This window comes from Danio rerio, chromosome 18 (genome assembly GCF_049306965.1).
Source record: "Danio rerio strain Tuebingen ecotype United States chromosome 18, GRCz12tu, whole genome shotgun sequence".
Classification (NCBI taxonomy): Eukaryota; Metazoa; Chordata; class Actinopteri; order Cypriniformes; family Danionidae; genus Danio; species Danio rerio.
In genome coordinates, this window is record NC_133193.1 from 27,181,201 (window position 1) to 27,202,334 (window position 21,134).

General features: G+C 33.7%; 2 protein-coding genes across 2 annotated transcripts; one reads left to right on the forward strand and one right to left on the reverse strand.

Moving 5' to 3' along the window:
• The first annotated feature begins 582 nt into the window (after nt 1-582).
• serf2a (small EDRK-rich factor 2a) lies at nt 583-2,890 on the forward strand. The gene is made up of 3 exons (NM_001172661.1): nt 583-702; nt 2,195-2,303; nt 2,388-2,890. The coding sequence occupies exons 1-3, from the start codon at nt 696-698 to the stop codon at nt 2,455-2,457; spliced, it is 186 nt and encodes a 61-aa protein (NP_001166132.1). The 5' UTR covers nt 583-695; the 3' UTR covers nt 2,458-2,890.
• On the reverse strand, nt 2,810-19,518 carry rasef2 (RAS and EF-hand domain containing 2). Its single transcript, NM_001089427.1, is given in 17 exon segments — nt 2,810-3,286; nt 5,902-5,978; nt 6,056-6,169; nt 7,141-7,255; nt 7,964-8,045; nt 8,133-8,277; nt 9,715-9,816; nt 9,908-10,091; nt 10,249-10,319; nt 10,483-10,564; nt 10,686-10,754; nt 12,085-12,200; nt 12,579-12,659; nt 14,421-14,516; nt 15,175-15,265; nt 17,539-17,691; nt 19,011-19,518. Coding segments are annotated over 17 exon segments (1,992 nt in total). The 5' UTR covers nt 19,322-19,518; the 3' UTR covers nt 2,810-3,183.
• Nucleotides 19,519-21,134: the final 1,616 nt, after the last annotated feature.

Consider the following 21,134-nt stretch of genomic DNA (forward strand, 5'->3'; position numbering starts at 1 on the left):
AGTTGTTTGGTTCATTGTTCACTCTCAGCAAAACAATAATTAAAATTACACGTAAAAATAATGTAACGTTAACTAAAAATATCAATATAAAAACAAAATTCAAGAAGCATGAAAAAAATCATACTTACCCAAGAAAGAAACATTTCTTATCAATTAATCTAAAGTTTAATTAAATTACACAAGTCTATAAAATTGGAATTTTACGCAACTTTAAAATTTGTTTGTAAAACTAAAATTTCCCAGCTAGCCAAACAAATTTCTCGGTGACTTCTAAATCTAATTACGACTTTTGGTTTTCAAAATAACAAAACATTCTTAAAGTGCAAATTACCATTCATATGACCCTTGGAAAAGCAGCATGAACTTAAATCATTCCAAAACAATGATGATACATTCCATGGGGAAAAAACCCGTGACAAACGATCACACTCATTTTTACAAAAGGTGCAAATATCAGTAACATTCCAATATTTGGACTATCATCCCACATCCCAGTTTAACCCTGTACCTGACGTCACACCTCACATATCCAATCAGATGTTTGCTGCTTCCTGTGCAGAATGAGATCTCGCGATGCTGTGGTGGAATCATCCAGAGTGAGTTCAACGCCAGACAGGGAAGGTAGTTTGTGGTTCGGCAATAAAATAGCGGCCCTTTGGGTGAGCTAATCTGAAAACTGGACTAACTGATCAAAGATGACGAGTGAGTATATAAACTGATCTCACTTGAGTCATTATAGCAGTATTTAGATGGACAAACGTTATGAAGCATTTGGGATTGACCGATTCAATTTTAAACTTAATGGTTAACAGTTTAAAGTTACCGTTAGTTAATGAATGCAGCTGTTTTCCACAGAGTTCAGCACATCTGAATATGTTATAGGTGCCATTTCGTTGTGTACATGTTAGTGTCACCATAATACAGCGCACACACCCCTTTCAGCTTTGACAGAGCTAGTCGTATTAAGTGTATATTGCATTCATTTCTCTTATTAAATCTTTGGAAACAAAAAGGTTGAGATCCATTATGATTAGGCGTTATTAAAATACGTTTTTAGCATATTGTGTGCCATGTGTATGTTAAGCCATGGTATGTTGTTAGTGATAACAATGTTCGAGCAAAGAGGCAAACAGAACACCACCTGTTTTAATCAACACAATATGTAGGCTAGTTGTGGGTCGGTCCAAAATTAAATACTGCTATATTGTTATTCGAATTAAATTATTTTATAAATAAAATCGTTATATTGTGTAACCAATTAGCACTGCATGATATTGAAAAAAGTTTTTGGAACAAAGATATTGGAAAAGACATTGCCATTTTTTTTCTCTGGAATACATATTGCAAAGGTAGTTAGTCAAAATTATTAGCGCCTCAGATTTTTTTTCCCCTTTTCTAAATATTTCCTAAATGTGTAACAGAGCAAGGACATTTTCACAGTATGTCTGATAATTTCTTTCTTTCTTTTGATAAAGTCTTTCGTTTAATTTTGACCAGAATAAAAGCAGTTTTTAATAATAATAAAAAAACCTAATAATTCTGATTTCAACTGTATAGGATAATGTAATATATTGCGATAAAGTTTAACCAAATGACTAACCCTTTTTGTAAAAACTTTAGATTGATTGCAATGATTTTATAGGTGTGAAATAAATATTTGAAATAACAATACAATCAAACAATGGAGCAAATTATTAAGTGAAATAATGATTTATGGTTTCCTGTGGACAGTCTAACAGTATTTGTTTACAGATAGTGAAAATTCAAATGTAAATTAATGCCTGTATAGCATATAGTTAAAAGAAATAGTCTTCATAAAGATTTTCAATAAAATTCATCTTTAAATTTAACTTTATGCTCTTAAAAGGTTTATATGGGCACTGGCCTTAAAACCCCTGCAGACAATTAACATTCATTCTATTGTCCTTAAATTCTCTGTCTAGAGAAAATATCTATGCTCAAACAATATATTGTGTAGCCCTACAACCAAAAGTTAAATTTAAGTTTAACACAAAATGCTCCTTGAAATATGACCAATACAAATGTAAATGATTTCACAGCATGTTGAATTACAATAACTAATTCCATGTCTTAAAAAAAAAAAAAAAAAAAAAAATAGAAGTAAAAACATGTTATGAAGACTAAAAGATATGGTCCAGTCAGACCAGATAACTTAAACATTATCTTCTTTTAGGGGGAAATCAGCGTGAACTTGCTCGCCAAAAGAATGTCAAAAAACACAGTGATATGCAAAAGGGCAAGAGAAATGACGACGGTTTATCTGCTGCTGCCAGGAAGCAGAGGTAAGCTGTAATGCACGTCTAACTTAAACTAGATACAGTTATGGGACATTTAACGCCACTTTCATACATTATTTTTCTTTATAGAGATGCAGAAATAATGCAACAGAAGCAAAAGAAAGCCCACGAAAAAGGGGATTCTAAAGCCAAACAGTAGATGTCAACAAACCCTCTGGACAGATCCAAGCCATCTTATTTATGAATGCCATAAGTCTATAGTGGGGTTTTGGTCTCAATTCAGAAGCCCCTTTGTTGGTACTTTCCATTGTATTGCACCGGTTTGAGACATGTACACAGTAAAAGTGTAAATTGACCTACTTTTCTTGATCAGTATTTACCATGTAAAGAAACAAGAACAAAATACATATTGGAACCACATACACTTGCATTTTTAAATCTCATTCCTTATTAATATCAACTTAAAATTGTTAAATAAATGTCGCTCAAATCAGAGTTTGTTCTAAAGCAGTGTTCTTTGTGCTGCCTAATAAAGACTTCCAGACCTTGGATTTGGATTTAAATGTAAAAGTTTTATTTGTAAATCTGTCACAATAACTACAACATATAAATAATAAAACAAAAACAAAAAACAAACACTGAACCCTGAAGTGATTTGATCATTTGTAGGCAAATGCACAAGTATACATTTGATCAGTGTGCTTTTAAAAAAACAAAAACAAAATGCAAATGAAACATCCAAAGCTGTATAAAATGGCTTAAAATTTACAATTAATAAAACAAATAATATATTATAAACTTTTTTTTTCTAATAAAAAGGACTTGATTTCACAAAGTGCAATACTTATTTTAAAAAAAATTATAATAAATTGTTAGCTTAACTAAGCACTGACACTAAAATAAAAGACAAGTAAACAAACAAGACTTAAACTCCACAGCAGTTGCTCAGGGTCTTCCTCCGTTTGTGAAGACTCAGCTTGACCTGTGACTCTGACCTCCGGCCCAGTTTAACATGTTTCTTTACTTCTCTGTAATGATGAGGATTCAGAAGACATTAAAAACCTTTAGATTTTAAAGCGTTGTAATAGGGCTTTCTACACTGAGCTTACCCTGGGACAAACACATACTTTTGGAAAGCAAGGAAACTTGGCACAAAAATTAAGCAGTACTTCAATTAATTTTTAATTCAGTTTAATATTTGTTTTATAGCCTATAGCCAGGTGCATCATGGGAAATGGTTATGAGTTAGTTTGTGTTATATTAGTTAGTTAGTGTTATTAGTTAGTTAAAATACATGGATTGTTGTGTTAATTACTATGCGTTTATTGGCTTCTGTGATTTAGGGCCCAATATTAGGCCTGCCACGATAAGTCACTTTTGTTATCGCGATAATTTCTATGACAATATACCGCGCAAGTATTATTATTGTCATTTTAAGACCATTTTATAAACAGACTAAAATGTAAAATTGCTGATTATATAACAGCATATAAATAGTCAAACACATTCAAGGGTGAAAAACATGTTTGTTTTTAAAGGAAAAAAAAAAAAAAAAAAAAAATCACCTATTACCCTTCATTGCACCTTATCGGTTCAGTAATAAATGTTAGATAGATAGTAGTAGATGAATAGATGAAAAATAGCTGTTCTTTAGTGACCGCGTCACTGGCTCTTACGATCATCCCTGTTCACCAAGCAATTACAGTTATTTCCATTGAGCGAGTGAACAATGGCCAATCATAAGTGTCAAAGGTCTCACCAGTGCTCAAAAACTAAACGGGATTATATTAGAAAACATTGTTTGTAGAAAGAGTTGAACCCGTATACCTCCAATGACGATTAGATGACAGAAGCTGCGCAATCAGCAAAAACTTAGAAGAAATTTCATTTAAAAAAGTTAAATCATGATGGATGATATACATTGCGCCATCATAAATGATTGAAGTCATGTAAACGTATTGCAAGATATGCCGATAAATTGATTGTATCAGGCCTACATATTATTTGATTTACAAAATATTAACCATCACCATCAACAAGGGTAGCACCCTTGTGGTGTGGCCCCATTAGAGGCTGTTCATGTTCTGAGCTCAGAATAAAAAGGTTAACTGACCAGTGCTGCCTCCCAGGTTATATTAAATTGTTCTCATAGAGATAGAAAATATTAAGGCAACTTATTTATTTTTCATTGGTTCAATTGAAAATTTAAATGTGAACCATTAACCTAAATGTTTTAAATTGGATGAATGATTATACACTGGAAATAAAAGCTTACATTCATTTCAGAATTTGAAAAGAAAGCAAAGCGGAAGTTCTTTTAAGCTACATGGCTGTAATAGATTGTTGATTGCTTTGTAAGGTTAGAGCAGTGTTTCTCAACCACGTTACTGGAGGACCACTAGCTCTGCACATTTTCCAGGTCTCCTTAAATCAAACGCCTGATTCAGAGCATCAGCAGAGACTGAAATACCTATAATAGTTGTGACAGACAAAGGAGTCATCCAAAACATGCAGTGCTGTGGTCCTCCAGGAACGTGATTGAGAAACACTATAGGTCATGTAACAAGTTAACTGATCACATGCTGCCTTACATTTTCTTTTTTTCCCCCCACACCATGTCCGTTTCTATTGTCATTTTCAAGGCGAGAAATTGTTAAATGTTTTTTTTTTTGTTTTTTGTTTTTTGCCATTTATTTGTGAAAATTTCCAACTTTGGCTCAGATCCACTAAAAATAGCTTTAAGTGTTAACCGAACAAAAAACGGAAAAGCTGACAATCTAATACAACTGCTCCATAGATAGAGATTTGACAAAGAACACATTGGAGGTTCTTCTAGTATTAAAGTTTAATTACCTATTCTGGAGTACGTTTAAACAATCTGATCCCACTTGGTGAAAAACTGACGAAGATTACATTATCTAATATGAGATCTAATTTGTACAAATCACACTTCTACAGGTAAAACAAAGACGGTTTAATTTTTACCCAGATAAGTTGACTTGGTTTGAGCCACTAAATTTTCAGGCTCAAAATGGAGGGTTTGTTTAGCCAACATTCGCAGTAGCTTGTGCTAGAGTACATGGCTAACCTGTTCTAGAGCAGGTTTTACACTGGATTACAGATCGCAAACCCAAACTTTACCAATCAGCTGTGACTAAAGCAACATGTAAATATCTGATTCAACAAAGCCACTCCCAGTGCCATATGTCTGTTTAAAAGGTTTCAATTTGGAGCAAAAAAATAGTGTGTTTAGTCAAAATAGAATTTGCTGTTAACAGTTTAGTATATGAATTTATATATTTACATATGACCATTATTAGAATATTTGACCATTCAAAACTGTATTAAAACAAACTTGTTTAAATGTAAAGCTTTTAAAATGATCGCCTTTGTGTGAACTCATGCTATATTTTCTCATTTCAGTTGATTGATTTGCATTGATAATTTCTTTACATTGCCTTCTCAAACATATGCTCCATCAGCAGCTTACATACAGCACAGATATTCAAATAAACCCAGGGTTTCAGATTATACACTCTGAAACAGAGTAATTTCAAAATGATGTGATACATGAAGCAGGATACCCAGGGATGTGGTCTCAAGTGTGAAAAGCCCTCGGTTTATGAAGTGTTAGGTATCTTACCTTGCTAAATGTAAAACTGCCTCAATGACGTTTGTCCCCTCTTTAGCACTTGCCTCGCAGAACAGGGCATTATAATTCTGTTATAAACAATAGCCATTACTATTGACACAATGTTTATTATGCTCTTCACAAACAAATCTAAGTCAAAACTGACCATTGCAAGCTTTTCTCCATGGATAGAGCTCACACAGCTTCCCTCTGGCCTCGCTGCCCTCAGATCCACCTTGTTCCCTATTATACACATTGGGATGTCTTCATCTGTTGACTCCTGTGCGAAAAGTGCACACATTTAGGTCATGTAAAAACTCGAGCTGCATTTGTTTTTCAGTTTTAAACACCTTTAGTTTAGTAATTTACAGCAATTAACATTTACTGTAGCATCCAAATGAGCAAGACGTTTCTAAAATGTCAATCACTTCAAATGTCATGCTCTGTTCACACAACAATAATGGGATTCACTCTTTAAATTTAAATATGGTGGTCATTCTGGAACTGCACAATATGTGTGATGATTAACCGATTTCACTATTAACCGCCCTTTAATTCATTACACTTAATCGTAAAGGCTTTAACCTGGAATACACCGACTCATCAACACTGGTGCTAATTTAAAGCTCCAAGCTTGTACACCAAGGCTAATATGCACACACACTGTATTATGGCTGAGGCTAGCAGCATGAAGGGCCCATTCACAAATTGCGTCTTATCCATGCACAAGTTCATTATTTCTAATATAGGAGCCAGTCTTGTGCACATATATTGGGAGCAACATACACTCGTTCCAGACGTACCAACACACATTCTCTTTAATAGGGAAATACTTATAGAATTCCTATATAAATACTAATATGTAGCTTAGATTTACATTTGAAAAATGCTGTTTTTTTTACTGGTTCTTTTTAATTTATTCATTGTTCTGCAATTTATTTTCAGTGTAAAATGACTTGTTTAAATATCAAAATCCTTTTAAATCCAAAGAGAAAGACTGAAGTTTGTTTTTATTATTATTTTGTGCTGTATTATTTAGTTACAGGGCAGCAAAAAAAAAAAAAAAAAAATAGTTGTGATTTTCTATCTTTTCTATCTTTGTTTAGCGTTTTGAAACAAATAAATGCATAACCATGAAGCCACCACGATTATTCCTCAGACTATAATCATGCAACAAATCTATAATCGTTGCATTCCCAACAACAATTAATGTAAAATAGGTGTAAAGACATTAAATTGGTGTTACTGTACCCGGATCTGTTCCACCCATTCACGGACATTCAGGAAACTGCTTTCAGATGTGACATCATACAGTAGTAACACTCCATGTGCTTTGCGGAAATATGACCTGGCAATGCTGCGGAATCTGAAACAGAATCAACTATTTATTAAATCAGTTTGGGGTTGTTCTTTTTTCTTTGAGTTTAGACAAAATTCATGATATTATATTATTATTATTTATACAAAAGTGATTGTAAAATAAGTGGAACTAATTTTTTTAGCCTTATCAAAAAGGGGACATTTTCCAAATTTTGAAATGCAAGGCATGATACAACTAGCAAGGGAAATGCCCTTGTTTAAACTATGCATGTACCCAATTGGTTAGGCATAGGGCGATAACTGTTTTCAAGGTATACCGCTGTTTGGAAAAGTAGAGGTTTTAAAACAGTAAAAAAAAAAATCCCATTCTCAAGGTATGTGTAAGCATTTTTATTTGTTTTTTTTAAGGACCACAGTATCTTTCAGCAGAAAATATCTAAAGTATGCCGTTTAAAAAATAAATAAATAAAAATCTGATTTTGAAACTAAATGAAGACAGCAGAAGTCAATGATTAATTTTCATTATTTAGCCTGACATGTTGACTGTAACAACATAGTTTAAATGTTTCTCAAATAAAATATATTGTGTTCAAAAGGGAAAGTTATCTTTTTTTACCCAGACATTTTAAAAAATATATTTTAGAGCAGTAAACAATACCATGAAACTGTAATATTTTTATGCAAGGTTATCATACCATCAGAATTTAATACTAGCCCATGCCTACAATTGGTTATTACATAAAGCACACTGTACCTTTCCTGTCCAGCAGTGTCCCAGATCTGAAGGTTTGTTTTCTCTCCATCTACAAGCATCTTCTTAATTTGAAAATCAACACCTGCAAGATTCTCCATTATCACACTGTATTCATATGGTAACATTAACACACTTAAGAAAAAAAAATGGCATTGTTGCATCTTCTCACCAAGAGTGGTTTGTATATCCCCTCTGAATTCATTAAGACTCAACCTCAGTAAAAAGCTGGATTTTCCTGACCCGGCATCTCCAGCCAACACCAAACGGTACACTGGAGCCAGATCTTGTGTGTCAAGTAAATCTTCCTCATTTTGCTACAGAGAACAGTTGTATGATTAATCAGGTTAATGGACATCTACAGTATGCTTTCAAAATGTCAAATCTTTACATCTATCAATTTTATATGATTTGTAGGATGCCAATTGCTTTGTTTTAACATTAACATTTTGCCTTAGAAAACCTTTTTTGCCATTTTAGTTAAGGCATGATCTTTAACTGCAGGGAAAGAGCTAAACAAAATCATTTAGTGACTGAAAATATCAGCCATACATGTGAAGCAAAAATAACGTCCATCAATTGAGTCATGTCCAGTGGCAGTCATCCTTGAACCAATCTCCATCATTGTAAGCCGTTTGCTATTGCTTGTTCCATTGCTGTTTGTTAGAGGTTTGCTCCCACTTTTTGCAGTCTTAAGTGTATAAATTGCACAAAACTGCCATTTTGCAGCACAGGATGTCTAATCCTATTTTTGCATTGAATTCACAGATAAATCACCCGCGCTTTATCTGCTTGTCTGCATTAGCTGCAAAACAATCCCCAGATGTAATTTGAGAAACACTCAAATACATCAGGTGCGCTGCGTATGCAATGTCTATAATTTATGTAAAAATTAATTGTAAACTTAAATATTTTGTGGTATGGAAATGGATGTTTTGAGGTTTACATTTTTTGCGATTATTTTGCATTTATATTAAAAATTTAGCAGGATCGGGGAAGAAAAAAAAAAAAAACTGCACCTTTTGATTTGCATTGGATTTAGCGATCACAAAATTGCCAAAATCTATGGGGGTCTGTGTTTTAATCCTGACTATTATGATCATAACAAACATTCAAAGCACCTAACAATTTTTAAACTGCTTCAGTCTTTAACCAAACAGCATTTCTTAGTTCAATACTTAGACAAAAAGTCAAAGTATTAGGATAAGTTCACAGTTCAAATATACTTAGTAAATTACCTTTGAAAGTAATGAATGAGTCACTGAATCACTCAATCCAGCTGCCATTTATAGAAAATATATTGAAGCGAGTTATTCTGTATTATCAGTTTTAGAACCTCAAGTAAACTTTTCAGCAAGTTAGTTCCAACCAAGCAAATTTGGTTTAAAAGACATCTGACGTCAAAACATACAGATGTCTGCTAAAACAAGGCTAAACTCTCATCTTAAATATACTCCATGCACAATAATAATAATAATTCCAATAATAGTTTGGTCAAATAGAAAGACTTTATATGTAGTCATTAAATCCAGTCTATTTAATTACTAGGATATTTCTAGACTACAGTTAAACTGGCTAAAAGGCTAAATTTGGCTGTCAGTCAATCTATACACGTTTGGATGTCTATTAGACAATGCTTGCAGTTTATTCAAAACTTAAAAATAAAAAGTATTTCTTATACATTCAGAATCATGCAACTCCTAAATCAAATATTTACCTATTTTCAGATTAACTAAGAAGTAAACATGAATTACCTTGACAGGAAAAGCAGACAAACGCCGCCGAAGTGAGGATGATATGGAGCCAACTGTGCTACGAGCTACAGATCTCAAAGCTTCAGGCTTCACTTCTGACACCTACGAGACAAGATATTTAACAGAAATCTTGCTGTCTTTTTACAGTCACATACTGTACATCCATGTAGTGTGGAAACTAGTAAAAACTGACCTCCAGTTCAGAAGGGACACAGGAATAGCTGTGATGCACTGTCTCCACTGAATGATGGCTGTCGTCACTGTCATAATCAATACCTGACATTGCATCCATTTCTGACTGAACGGAAACACCGCTGTCCAAATACTTTTCAGCCCAGCACTTCACCAGGGCCAGAGTGTCCTCTTCATTAGTAAAACTTGATATTGATATAATAAGACACAAATGGCTTCTTAAGAAAATTATATTACAAAACATAAACAGACCTAAACAAGAAACCATCTGTGTTTACTTGTATTTGTTGCCGTTGTACCTTGACAGAAAAATACACAGTAAACAATGGAGATTATGATTACCTGCTCTGATTCATTGTACTCTGTCGAATCGGTTTCATCTTCCTGGGAAGAACTTCATTTCTTGGGGAGAGCTAAAAACAAAATAAGCTAATATTTTAATGAGAATAGCTATTGTGGTGTGTATTATAATGAATTCCAGACAAAGTGGTGTATTCCTGCAGGTTCAGATGACTGCAGAACCAATTGAGAAAAATATCAATAATAATAATAATAATAATAATAATAATAATCTACCTGTCTTTTGGTGGAGGCGTTCTCCTGGCTCAGAGCGGAGCGTAACCCATCATTGCTGTCATACAAAGATTTGTTCATTTCCCTGTTGAGAAGCAGAGAAGTTAAAACATTCATTCATTCCTTCTGAGCCAGATAAAGACTATTTCTTTCATTAGAACATCTGGTAACTCTGACAATTGCAAAGAACAACTGCAGTGACTTACTGGAGCATTTCTATATGGCTGGAATAAGACTGGAACTCCATCACCATCTTCTTGAGGTCATCACTTTCTCTTAAGCACGAACATAAAAAGCATCATAATACATTCAATATCTACTTTATTGCTTTCCAGAATTTACACTTCATAAAAAAAATTTAATTTTTTTATTTTTATTTTTATTTTTTAAATATATGACACTCAGAGAATTCAGTTCAGTCACTGCAGGGACGTTTAATTTTTCCTGTTGATATTTGGGCCTAAAATGACTGATTTTTCTCAAAACTTATGGCACTATTTTCTTTAACTCTTGTGATGTTCTATTGTTAAAACACACATCTTGTAAAATATTTCTTTTACAATGTCAAACAACATTGGACCAGGACTTCTGCAGGGGTCACTAAAATTAAGACCATGAGATTTTAGACGTATAAAGGGCTAAACATCAATGGATTCTTCAATTGGCCCAATTTGAAAAAAAATATTACAGTTTATTACATTTAATATAATAATAAATTAATAGTATTTTTTAATATATTGTAATACTTCTCAGCAAAATATATTAAATTAGTGTAAAAACAAGCAAGCTCTATTAGTATCCTTACCTTTTTTTTTACCGCCGACAAACTCCCTTTAAAATAAAATAAAATTTTTAAAAGTTAAACTATAAAAAAAATAAATAAATAAAAAAAATGTATGCACAACAATCTGTCCAGGTCAGTGTCCTCAGCAGTAAATACATGCAGCAATTTTAAACTAATGTTATTGTAGGGAAATTAAACCATTATCTTAGAGTTAAAAATCAAAATAAAGTTTAAAGTTTTGAGATTGATTGTTGGTGTTTGTATGGGTTTTGGCCAGATTGGGTAGCTATGTACAAATGAAATGACCAGTTAAAAAAAATAAAAATAAAAATAAATAAATACTACAGTACAACAATATTTCAGTAAATTTAAGACTTAATGTCTTAAATATTGTAATCAAAGTTTAAGGCCTTAAGACCCTGTGGACAAAATCTATGGAGGGGCCACCAGCTTTATGAATTCAATTTAAAATCAAATTCCTTTCAAGTGTTCACGCTTAGCTCATGATTGACAATAAAGAGTTTTATTTTTTTTTGAGGCTGCAATAAAATGCACGCTAGTTACACCGAACAAGCTAAATGCAGATTACTAATGAATTCTGACACCTAAAGTTTAGCTAGACATACGCCTTAAAGTAAAAAAGAAAAAAAAAAAAACAATGCTAACACGCCACTACTTTGGTGTTCAAGCATTTGTAAAATGCGTTCCATTGCAAAACTATGCATTGTCTAAAGTGTGTTTTAGGTTTTAATTTTATTTGAAATCCTGTCACATCTAATCAGCACAAATCCAATGAAATGAACTAAAGCATCAGTTCTGACCTCTCGTGTTGGCGTTTCTGATCAGTGAAGGCATTCTTTAACTTATCCAACTCAACCTGAAGAATGGAGACGTTCATCTGGGCTTTCATGAGAGAAGCCCTCAGCTCCTCATTCTCCTGCAGGAAGAGAACACACACAAAAAAGCTGACAATCACAGAAGTTTATTTGGTATTTAGAATATTGTATATATTGGAATAGAGGGGAGTAAGGTATGTCAGTATTGTAGACAAGTTGTAGTAGCTCCAAATAACTTTTCAGTATACTTTCCTTTGGTCATATACTGCATTTACATTACTGCTGTTTATTGAACCTAAGTGGACTGAACCTAAAACAATAAGGATTAATTTAATTGTGTGGCAAAAATTTAAAAATTAAATAATAATAAAAATAATAATAATAAAAAGGCATGTTACACACTCTCCCTTACATTTCCAAATATTTTAGAAACAATGGATGAAGAACAGATCTGGAAGTGGGAATACTTTGAGTCATACCTCCATCAGATCTTTAATCTGGGCTCTTAATTTGACTGAATCTTCCCTGGGGGTGTTTAACTTTGACTCCTCTTGATATTGCTAAAATTAGAGACAACAAAAACATCAGATCAAATGTACAAAGATGTAATGATATTAAAAAGGAGAGTACATAAAAAAAAAATAAGGTTCTATCTGCGTTCCGAATGATTAAGATACCGAGCTTCGAAGTTTTTGCATTCCATATAGCAAACATGTGTGTAACAGTTCTCTTTCATAAATTAACATGACAGAGACTCTAACGGTTCTTTAAAGTTATCAAATTATCAAAAGTTTCTACATTTGCAAATTGGAGTTAAAAAAAAAAAAAAAAAAAACATGATAAATGCTGAAAAGTTATTTTTTACTTGTAATTATAAGGTTCTATCTGCCAGATAATCCATTGAAGCATTAAGTTTCAAAAAATACCATTAAAAAAATATATAAGTTGGTGTTGTAACAATACGTTGATGCTTGAGTTACATTTTTGGCTTCTATAACATTGTTTTCGGATGAATATTTTTCGTTCAAATTAAGCATGCAAGGCCGAGCTACAAATTTTTTTCCAGTGCAGCTGTTAATTTTATCTAATTAATATGTTAATATTTTTTATATTTTATGCTTTGTACGAATTATACTTATTGAAGTATATGCCCAATGAATTAAAGTATTTGCCCTTAAAGGCTTAATATTAAAATTTAAAGACTTTAAAAGAAAGACAATGACCAAATGAGTTTAATAAGCACTAAAATGTGTTATACTGACTATGTAAACAAATAAATATATTTCACATTTAATCTATACATTTTTTAATATTCATTTCTTTTTCAACAATGTAAAATTTAACATTTCATCTCAATGTCTGAGACATATACGATCGCCTCACAATAAGAAGGTCGCTGGTTCGAGCCTCAGCTGAGTCAATTGGCATTTCTGTGGGGAGTTTGCATGGTCTCCCCATGTTCGGTCCAAATACATGTGGTACAGGTGAATTGGGTGAGCTGAAGTTGGCCATAGTGTATTTGTGTGATCGTGTATGGTTGTTTCCCAGAGATGGGTTGCAGCTAGAAGAGCATCCACTGCGTAAAACATATGCTGAATAAGTTGGCGGTTCATTCCGCTGTGGTGACCCTAGAATAATAAAGGGACTAAGCCGGAAAGAAAATGAATAAATGAATCTCAATGTTAATAAATGCTTCTAATTCATCACACTTACACACATCTCAATTTTGTGTGCTGCGGCATCATTTGGCTGACTCTGATTTTGTCTTTCTGGTGTTTCCCGCTGTCAATGGAGCAGTCCAGCGAAATAACAATGGAAGAAAGCAAAGAAAGCTCATCCTGATTGGTTCTCGTGCGTGCATTAAAAATGCTGATTGGCTCACAGAAAGAACCTTATAGAGCCAAGCTAGAGTTCGACTTTGTAGATAAAACCTTTTTTTGTTTTTAAATAAAGTCTTAAAATGTAAACAAAAGGTGAAAAAAAAAAAACACAATGTAAAAAAAGTTGTCTTTTAATAATAATAATAATAATAATTTAAAAAAAATCAACTCAATTTTGACAAATGTCAGATAGAACCTTATTTTAAGGTGATAAATTCACAAGCCGGTTTGAATTTCTTTTTTTGGTTAAAAAAAAAAAGATTCTGAAGAAAGCTGGAAACCGATAATCTTCCATAATATTCGTTTTCCCTACTTAAGTCTATGGTTTCAAGCTTTCTTCAAAATTACTTTTAGCTCCAGCAGAAAAGGGAAATAGTAAATGAAGATCATTTTTATTTTTGGATGAACTACCCTTTAAAATTTTAATCACTTAAATCTCACCTTTGTGAGCCTTTCTATAGTGGTTTGCAGGTCTGCCAACTCATTCTCATGTTTTATTTGAAGCATAGCAATGGATTCATCCAACTTCTTCTGCTCCTGCATGTAGGAAACCCAAGAAGTGTTTTTCTTATATGCACAGGCCTAATAAAGAGGCATTTACAAGCGCTCATAGAGAAGTCTTTGTGCACACAGGTCAGAGTGGCCTTCCTGTTAAAAAGAAAAACTCACTGGGCTACAAGAATGAACGTGAAGCTAAACCTGAAATTCCACTATTTACAAGACAGAATAAAACTAATTCAAATCTCATGATCATTTATTTCATCAATTAGTGTCAAGATAAAGACATTTCTAAAAGCTAATAGAAATGAAAAGTAAAAAATATCATCATCATCAACCTAAAATTGCCTTGGCAAATACTTAAAATGTAATAGAAATAATTTCTAAAATTAGTTAATAAAACAACAAACAGTAAAGAATTATGGCCTTGGCAACTATATAGACAATACTTCAAGTAATAACAACAACAAATCACCACCAATCATATTACACACTAAAAAAAATATATATATGTTTTTAATATGGTCCAACTAAAATGTTATAAATTACTAAAAACACATTAGAATAGCCCTAAAATATATTAAATCAGAAATATTACTGCTTATGGTTGCATTATTTTTCATAATATTCAATAGCTATCCATAAATATGCCACACCACAATCAGTGTGGACAAGCAAACAAATTTGTCTGGCTCACCTCTTCTCGGACCCTTCGTTCTGTGTGGATCAGCTGCTGCTGCAAGTCCTCCTCCATCTCTGCTAGCTGACTGCTAGACACTTCCTCTGTCCTATTCACATCAAAATAAAACTTTCATAGTAAAGCTGCAACTTTAAAGTCTTTTCATCCAGAAAGTGGTTTAAAACCGTCAGTCTAGGTGTTAGGATATCCTTTAATGCATCTGGGTGCACTAACACCCGGACCTCAAAAAAAAAAAAAAAAAAAAAGGTTCCCCTGGAGAGATGAATAACTCCTTTAAGCTACACAGTGTTATCGGATTCATCAAGCAGGCGCAGTAGAGTAAACCTCTGACTAAAGGGAAGGGAGGATCGAAGGTAGGGCTCTTGAGAACTGCTACAACTGTGTGAAGTGGATCTGAGGTGAAACAAACAGCCTCACGCTAAACACACAGGCCTGGATTGTGTCTCACTGTGAAAACAGAGCACTGAAATGGTGTCCACGCCTATAGAAAGAAATGCATAAATAGTTGTGAAATGGGAGCACAAGCTTAGTAACTCAACCTTCTGTGTTTTTACATTTTTATTTCCTCCTTTCATAAGAATAAAGGTTTTAGAATTGGAATCCATTAAGTGGTTAAAAAAAAAGTTCCTGAACAGGAATAAAAACCAGGTCAGTGAAGTTAAAAACTAATGTGGATCCATTAATGTTATTTAGTACAATACAGCATTGCACAGCTCTTTAAAATTCTTAAAGACCCTCACAACTTCTAAAGGTCCATAAAATGACGTTTAATATGCAATCTGCTTTAATATTTTTCTGGGAAAACAGAAATAGACAGTTTGAGGTTACAAATTAAATGTTTGGTATAGTAAGTTTAAGGCATATGACCAAATAAAATATTTAGAAACACTTTTTATGAGATACTGGTGAGCATGAAGTCAACTGTAAACAGGAACTTTGTAAAAGTTTTGTAGTAGTAGTAAAAAGCAATTGGCAGTTCATTCCACTGTGGCAATCCCTGATAAATCAGTGACTGTGGCAGGATTTCAGTCAAATTGCTTCACTTGCTAACTCTCTCAGTCCCCAAACAGTTTAGCACTTGGGAACTACACTGTTGTGACATCACAACTGCATTGTATTCTGGGTCAGTTGTTCAGTTGATGAAGCGGAATGCACTTTAAAACAGCAGAGGGGATTCCCATAAGGAACAAGGGAAGGGAAGTTCACAAGTGTGTGTCTAGAAGTGGACTGGAACACAGCCTAAGCTGAATGAAAGCGAGTAAAGCAAATATAAGGGGAAACAAATCTGCGCATTCATTCAATAACGAAAAAAAAAAAAAAAACAGCTGAAACAGTAAGAAACATCTGACCATAGTAAAATGGATGATTGCACAAGCTCTGCAATTCCCTGACATCATGTCAATAGGTGCGGTGTACTTTTACGAAAGCTTGACAAAATATTGAGCCTATAGTTTATGTAGATCTAGTTGAGATACATTGACATTAAATGTACAGAATAGCTCTCTTAGAATAGCCCATATCATTAACCCATGTGCATGCAGACTTTACATCCATTAGATTTTTCACCGCATTAAAAAAAAAAAACCTGCTCTTAAGGAGAACAAAAAAAACTGTCTATTTAAAATGTGCATCTACAGGCTTTTACAGAAACTAAATTTGTGGCACTTTAAGCTTTACAATGAATGCCTGTACACTTGTATATATTCACAGCCCCTTTAATCAGATGCAAACTTTAAATCTACATTATAATTGTCTTTGTTACATTCAACAGAACTCCTTCAGAAATAATGTTCATAGATGAGTTAAAGTATTCAAAATTTATCATGGTAGTTTGAAGCAAAGGTTGAAAGTCATCGAAGCCAAACAAGACCACTGAAGCAATTGCTGATGAGAAACAAGTGTAATGTGGCACGAAAACAGCAGAGCTTTCATAATGAAATAGACCTCTTCATGATCACGTGGGGAAGCAGCAGCACTGTTTTATCATTCAAAATACATTTTAGAGTTATAATGCTGCTCTCTGTTGTATAATAAAATGCACTTTAGTGTTTCTCTATTTTCTATAAAGCCAAACAAGAAATTAAGGATGTATGATGTTATTAGCATGACAACACAGTGTCACTAACTAAAACAGCTTTTTTTACTGAATGTAACATTCTTGTAAACATTTGGGGTAAGTGTTTAAGTCAGTAAAATGTTTTAACACTTTATTTTTTTTTTACATTAAAAAAAAAAAAAGAAAAAAGCTACACGTTGTGCCTTTAAACTGCATTGAGAACTCTTTGACCACATCAATCTAAAAGTCAAACCAACCAAACGATTTTTGAATCAATGGCAAACCCCCTTAAATTCTCCCCTCACCTCCGCAGACTGGTCTCAAGCTGTTCACTCTCCATTCTGTGCTCTCTGATCTCAGTCACAAGAGCCCTGATGAGATCCTCAAACTGCTGCAGTAACAGCTCATCTGATGTAGAGTGGATCCCTTCATACAACTCACTTAGTGCATCCCACTGTCTGCAGACATGAGAAGGGGGGGGGGTAAAAAAAAAAAGAGGCTGAATGAAAAAACAACAAGAATACATAAAAGAAAAAAAAAGAAAAAAATTACTAAAATCACTTTAAATGTTGACTATTGCATACACTGTATACTTTCGAAGGGACAAAAAAGGTTTCTCATTGACAGGAACTATTCAGACCCTAAAAAAGCAAGCTTAGTTATTTGCAAAACATTTTTTTTTTTGCTCTGGCATTGTTAAACATTGACACCAATCATTCTTCTAAGAGCACAGTTTAGCCAAATATGTAAATGTGCCAAACACTTTCCTTTCAGTAGCGAAAATGGCATGGATGTGTCTGTACAAGCTCTGCAATTTCTTGACCTAATGTCAACAGGGGTGGTTTTTAAAATCATCCTAATGACAGCTTGATTAAAATGTTGAGACTAGATTATGTAGATCTAGCTTCTATGTGAGATGTAATAACATTACTGTACAGAATAGCTGTCTCAAAAGAGCAATTCCATGCAAATGTCAACCTTGCAATGAAAATTATGTTTTGATCAAAATAGTGAAACCCTTCTTAAGTCTTTTTTTTTTTTTTTTTGTAGGCTTGTGTTTTGCAGTAGTGTAATAATACTCAAATGTCACCGTTTTTAAACAATAATCTTTGATTTACCAAAGTCACAAGTGGCAAATGTAAAACAAAATTAAATCAATTTTTGTTTTATAGAGAGCCAACTATTATCCTTTTAATTAGCATCGTTTAATTTGGGTTTTGCAGTTTAATTCACAGAATTTCTACATAGCATGTTGTATGTGTATTGATGTGTGTCTGATCACTTATCTCTGTGGTTAGTTGCTTTAGAAAAAAATAAACATGCTTTAATACATGTTCACATACTTTCTCGGTGGATTTATGTTTTAAGATTTTACTGCAAAAGTCTCATCCATAACGCTGGAATAGGTTATAGTAGGCCTATATAGCAGTTAATTAATTTGCCAAAAACCCAGAAAAAAAATAATAAATCTACACTTTCAAATTATGAAACTAGAAAATCTGACATCATAACCTTGTTTTCAATGTTCAAGGTAACGTTAGCATTAACTACACTAAAATAAATCACGGTGTTCACTTATTAACGAAGCCAAAAACAAAAAAACAAAAACTGACTAGTGTGCCTACAAAATATATTTTAGGAAGTTTATTGCCTTAAAAATTTTAAAATTAAGCTATCGCCACTGACCCAGTTAGACTGATTAGATTAACACTTTTCTAGTTTGTTAGTAAATGTTGCTTAAAAATTGTGATTTTGAACTTTACAATTGAACACACACCTTCCCAAATAAAAGGCCACATCTCCGTCCAGCGTGTTTTCAAACTCATCCCAAGCTCTTCTCTGACTATGCAAACAGTTTCCCAACGAAGCCAGATTGAGGGCTTCCGAAACTTCCTGAAAGCTTGACGAAAAGTCGTTAAAATTGATATATCCGTCTCCGTCCAGGTCAAACTTGTTGAATAAAGTCCTGATGTCGTCCGCGGGGACATTAAGCTCTCGGCAAACAGTAGTGAAGTCCTCATACTCGACTCTTCCTGACTGATTCCCATCACATGCTGCGAAGAGTCTTCTGAGCTCAGCGTGGTTCATCTTTCCACTCGACGAGGACAAAAGATTGAAAAAAAAAGTTATTCACACCCGTGTTATAAAGATACCACTCCAGATAGAACAGGCTGAAGTGATAAAACGAAAAGATGAAAAGACGAAAGCGTGAAGAGAAATGAACGCGAAGCTATCGTGGTCCGACATGTACATCACCAACAGGTGCGCCGAAAGCTGAAGCTAAAATCCGACGCAGGTTAGTTGAAGGCTTAAGTGATTGGATGATCGCTCATTAGCTATCTCGCCGTGTAACAAGTTGAACTCTTTTAGTGTGTTATTGGATAGCAGTGGAGGTGGTAGGCGTGCTTGAGTAAAAAACCAGCCCATAACACTTGTCTCTCAGCCTGACCATGAGAACAAATAGATTGTCAAACCAGCCCATATACTGAAACCCATCAGTTACTTTTAGGATAATCTAGGAATACTAAAATGATAGCATAAGAGGGTACTTACATAATAAACTTGTGAGTAATTTGTGTTGCTTTTCATAAACAGTGCTGGTACGACAGTTGTAGTCTGGTTATGCTAAAAATTCTATTTAACAAAAACCTTATAATTATGTATGAGTTTTAGATTACTTTTAACTTGCTTACTTTATATGTTATAAAAAGAATTTATTTCACGCAAATAGCTATACAGGAACAACACATGGCCATAATATTCAAAGCAAAATAGGCTAATTATTAGACACTTAAGACATTTATTCCCACTGCCATTGTTTTTTTTAAATAGGATTTTTTAAAGTGTATTTATGTGTTGTTTGTGTGTGAGCCTGTCTAAAGGCATTTTTCTAACCCCTGTGGGATAGACAGTGAAGCTCAGTGAATTGAATTGAGCTGAACTGAACTGAACTGAACTGAACTGAACTGCACTGAATTGAATTGAACTAAATTGAATCGAATGGAATCAAATCGAGTTGAATTAGGTAGACATCAAAATTTATGAGGAAAAAAATTATGAAAATTTTGATGAGAACATTTTGTAATCCAATGAACATGTACATGTACAGTGATTAATTTTCTTTTCAGCTTAGTCCCTTTACCAATCCGGGGCCTCCACAGCGGAATGAACCACTAACCTATCCAGTACATTTTTTCTTACGCAGTGGATGCCCATCACTGGGAAACATCCATACACACTCATCCACACTCATACACTTTGGACAATATAGCCTACCCAATTCACCTGTACTGCATGTCTCCGGAGCACCCGGAGGAAACCCACGTGAACGCAGGGAGAACATGCAAACTCCACACAGAAATGCCAACTGACCCAGCCGAGGCTTGAACCAGCGACCTTCTTGCTGTGAGGTGACAGCACTACCTACTGTGCCACTGTGACGCCAGTGATCAGTTATTAAAAACTAAAAGCAAAACAAAAATTATTTTAACTTCAAACAACTTAAAAATGCTATAGTGTAAAAACCTGATTAATTTGCTACACATATACTTTTTAATAATTTCCTGGTTTCTCATTATGTATTATGTAGAATATTTACAATATAGTTTTTCTGATGCACCTGATGTTGTCAAATTAGTGTTTATTGCATTGGTGTGAGGTGTTTCTATAATGATGTTTAGCTGTGTGAAAAAACTGGGGAGATTCTTTTGGTTCATCACATGACTTTCTTGTCAACACAAATTTATGTTTACAATGTAGAGTCCTCTCTCCACTAACATTGCATTGCACCTTTGGTAAATATGAGTTAAGAATTATGTGAAAGATGCTTTGCTATGTTTGCCATGCCTTTTGATCTTTTGCTCCAAAAAAAAAAAAAAAAAAATGTAAACACATGAGTTTG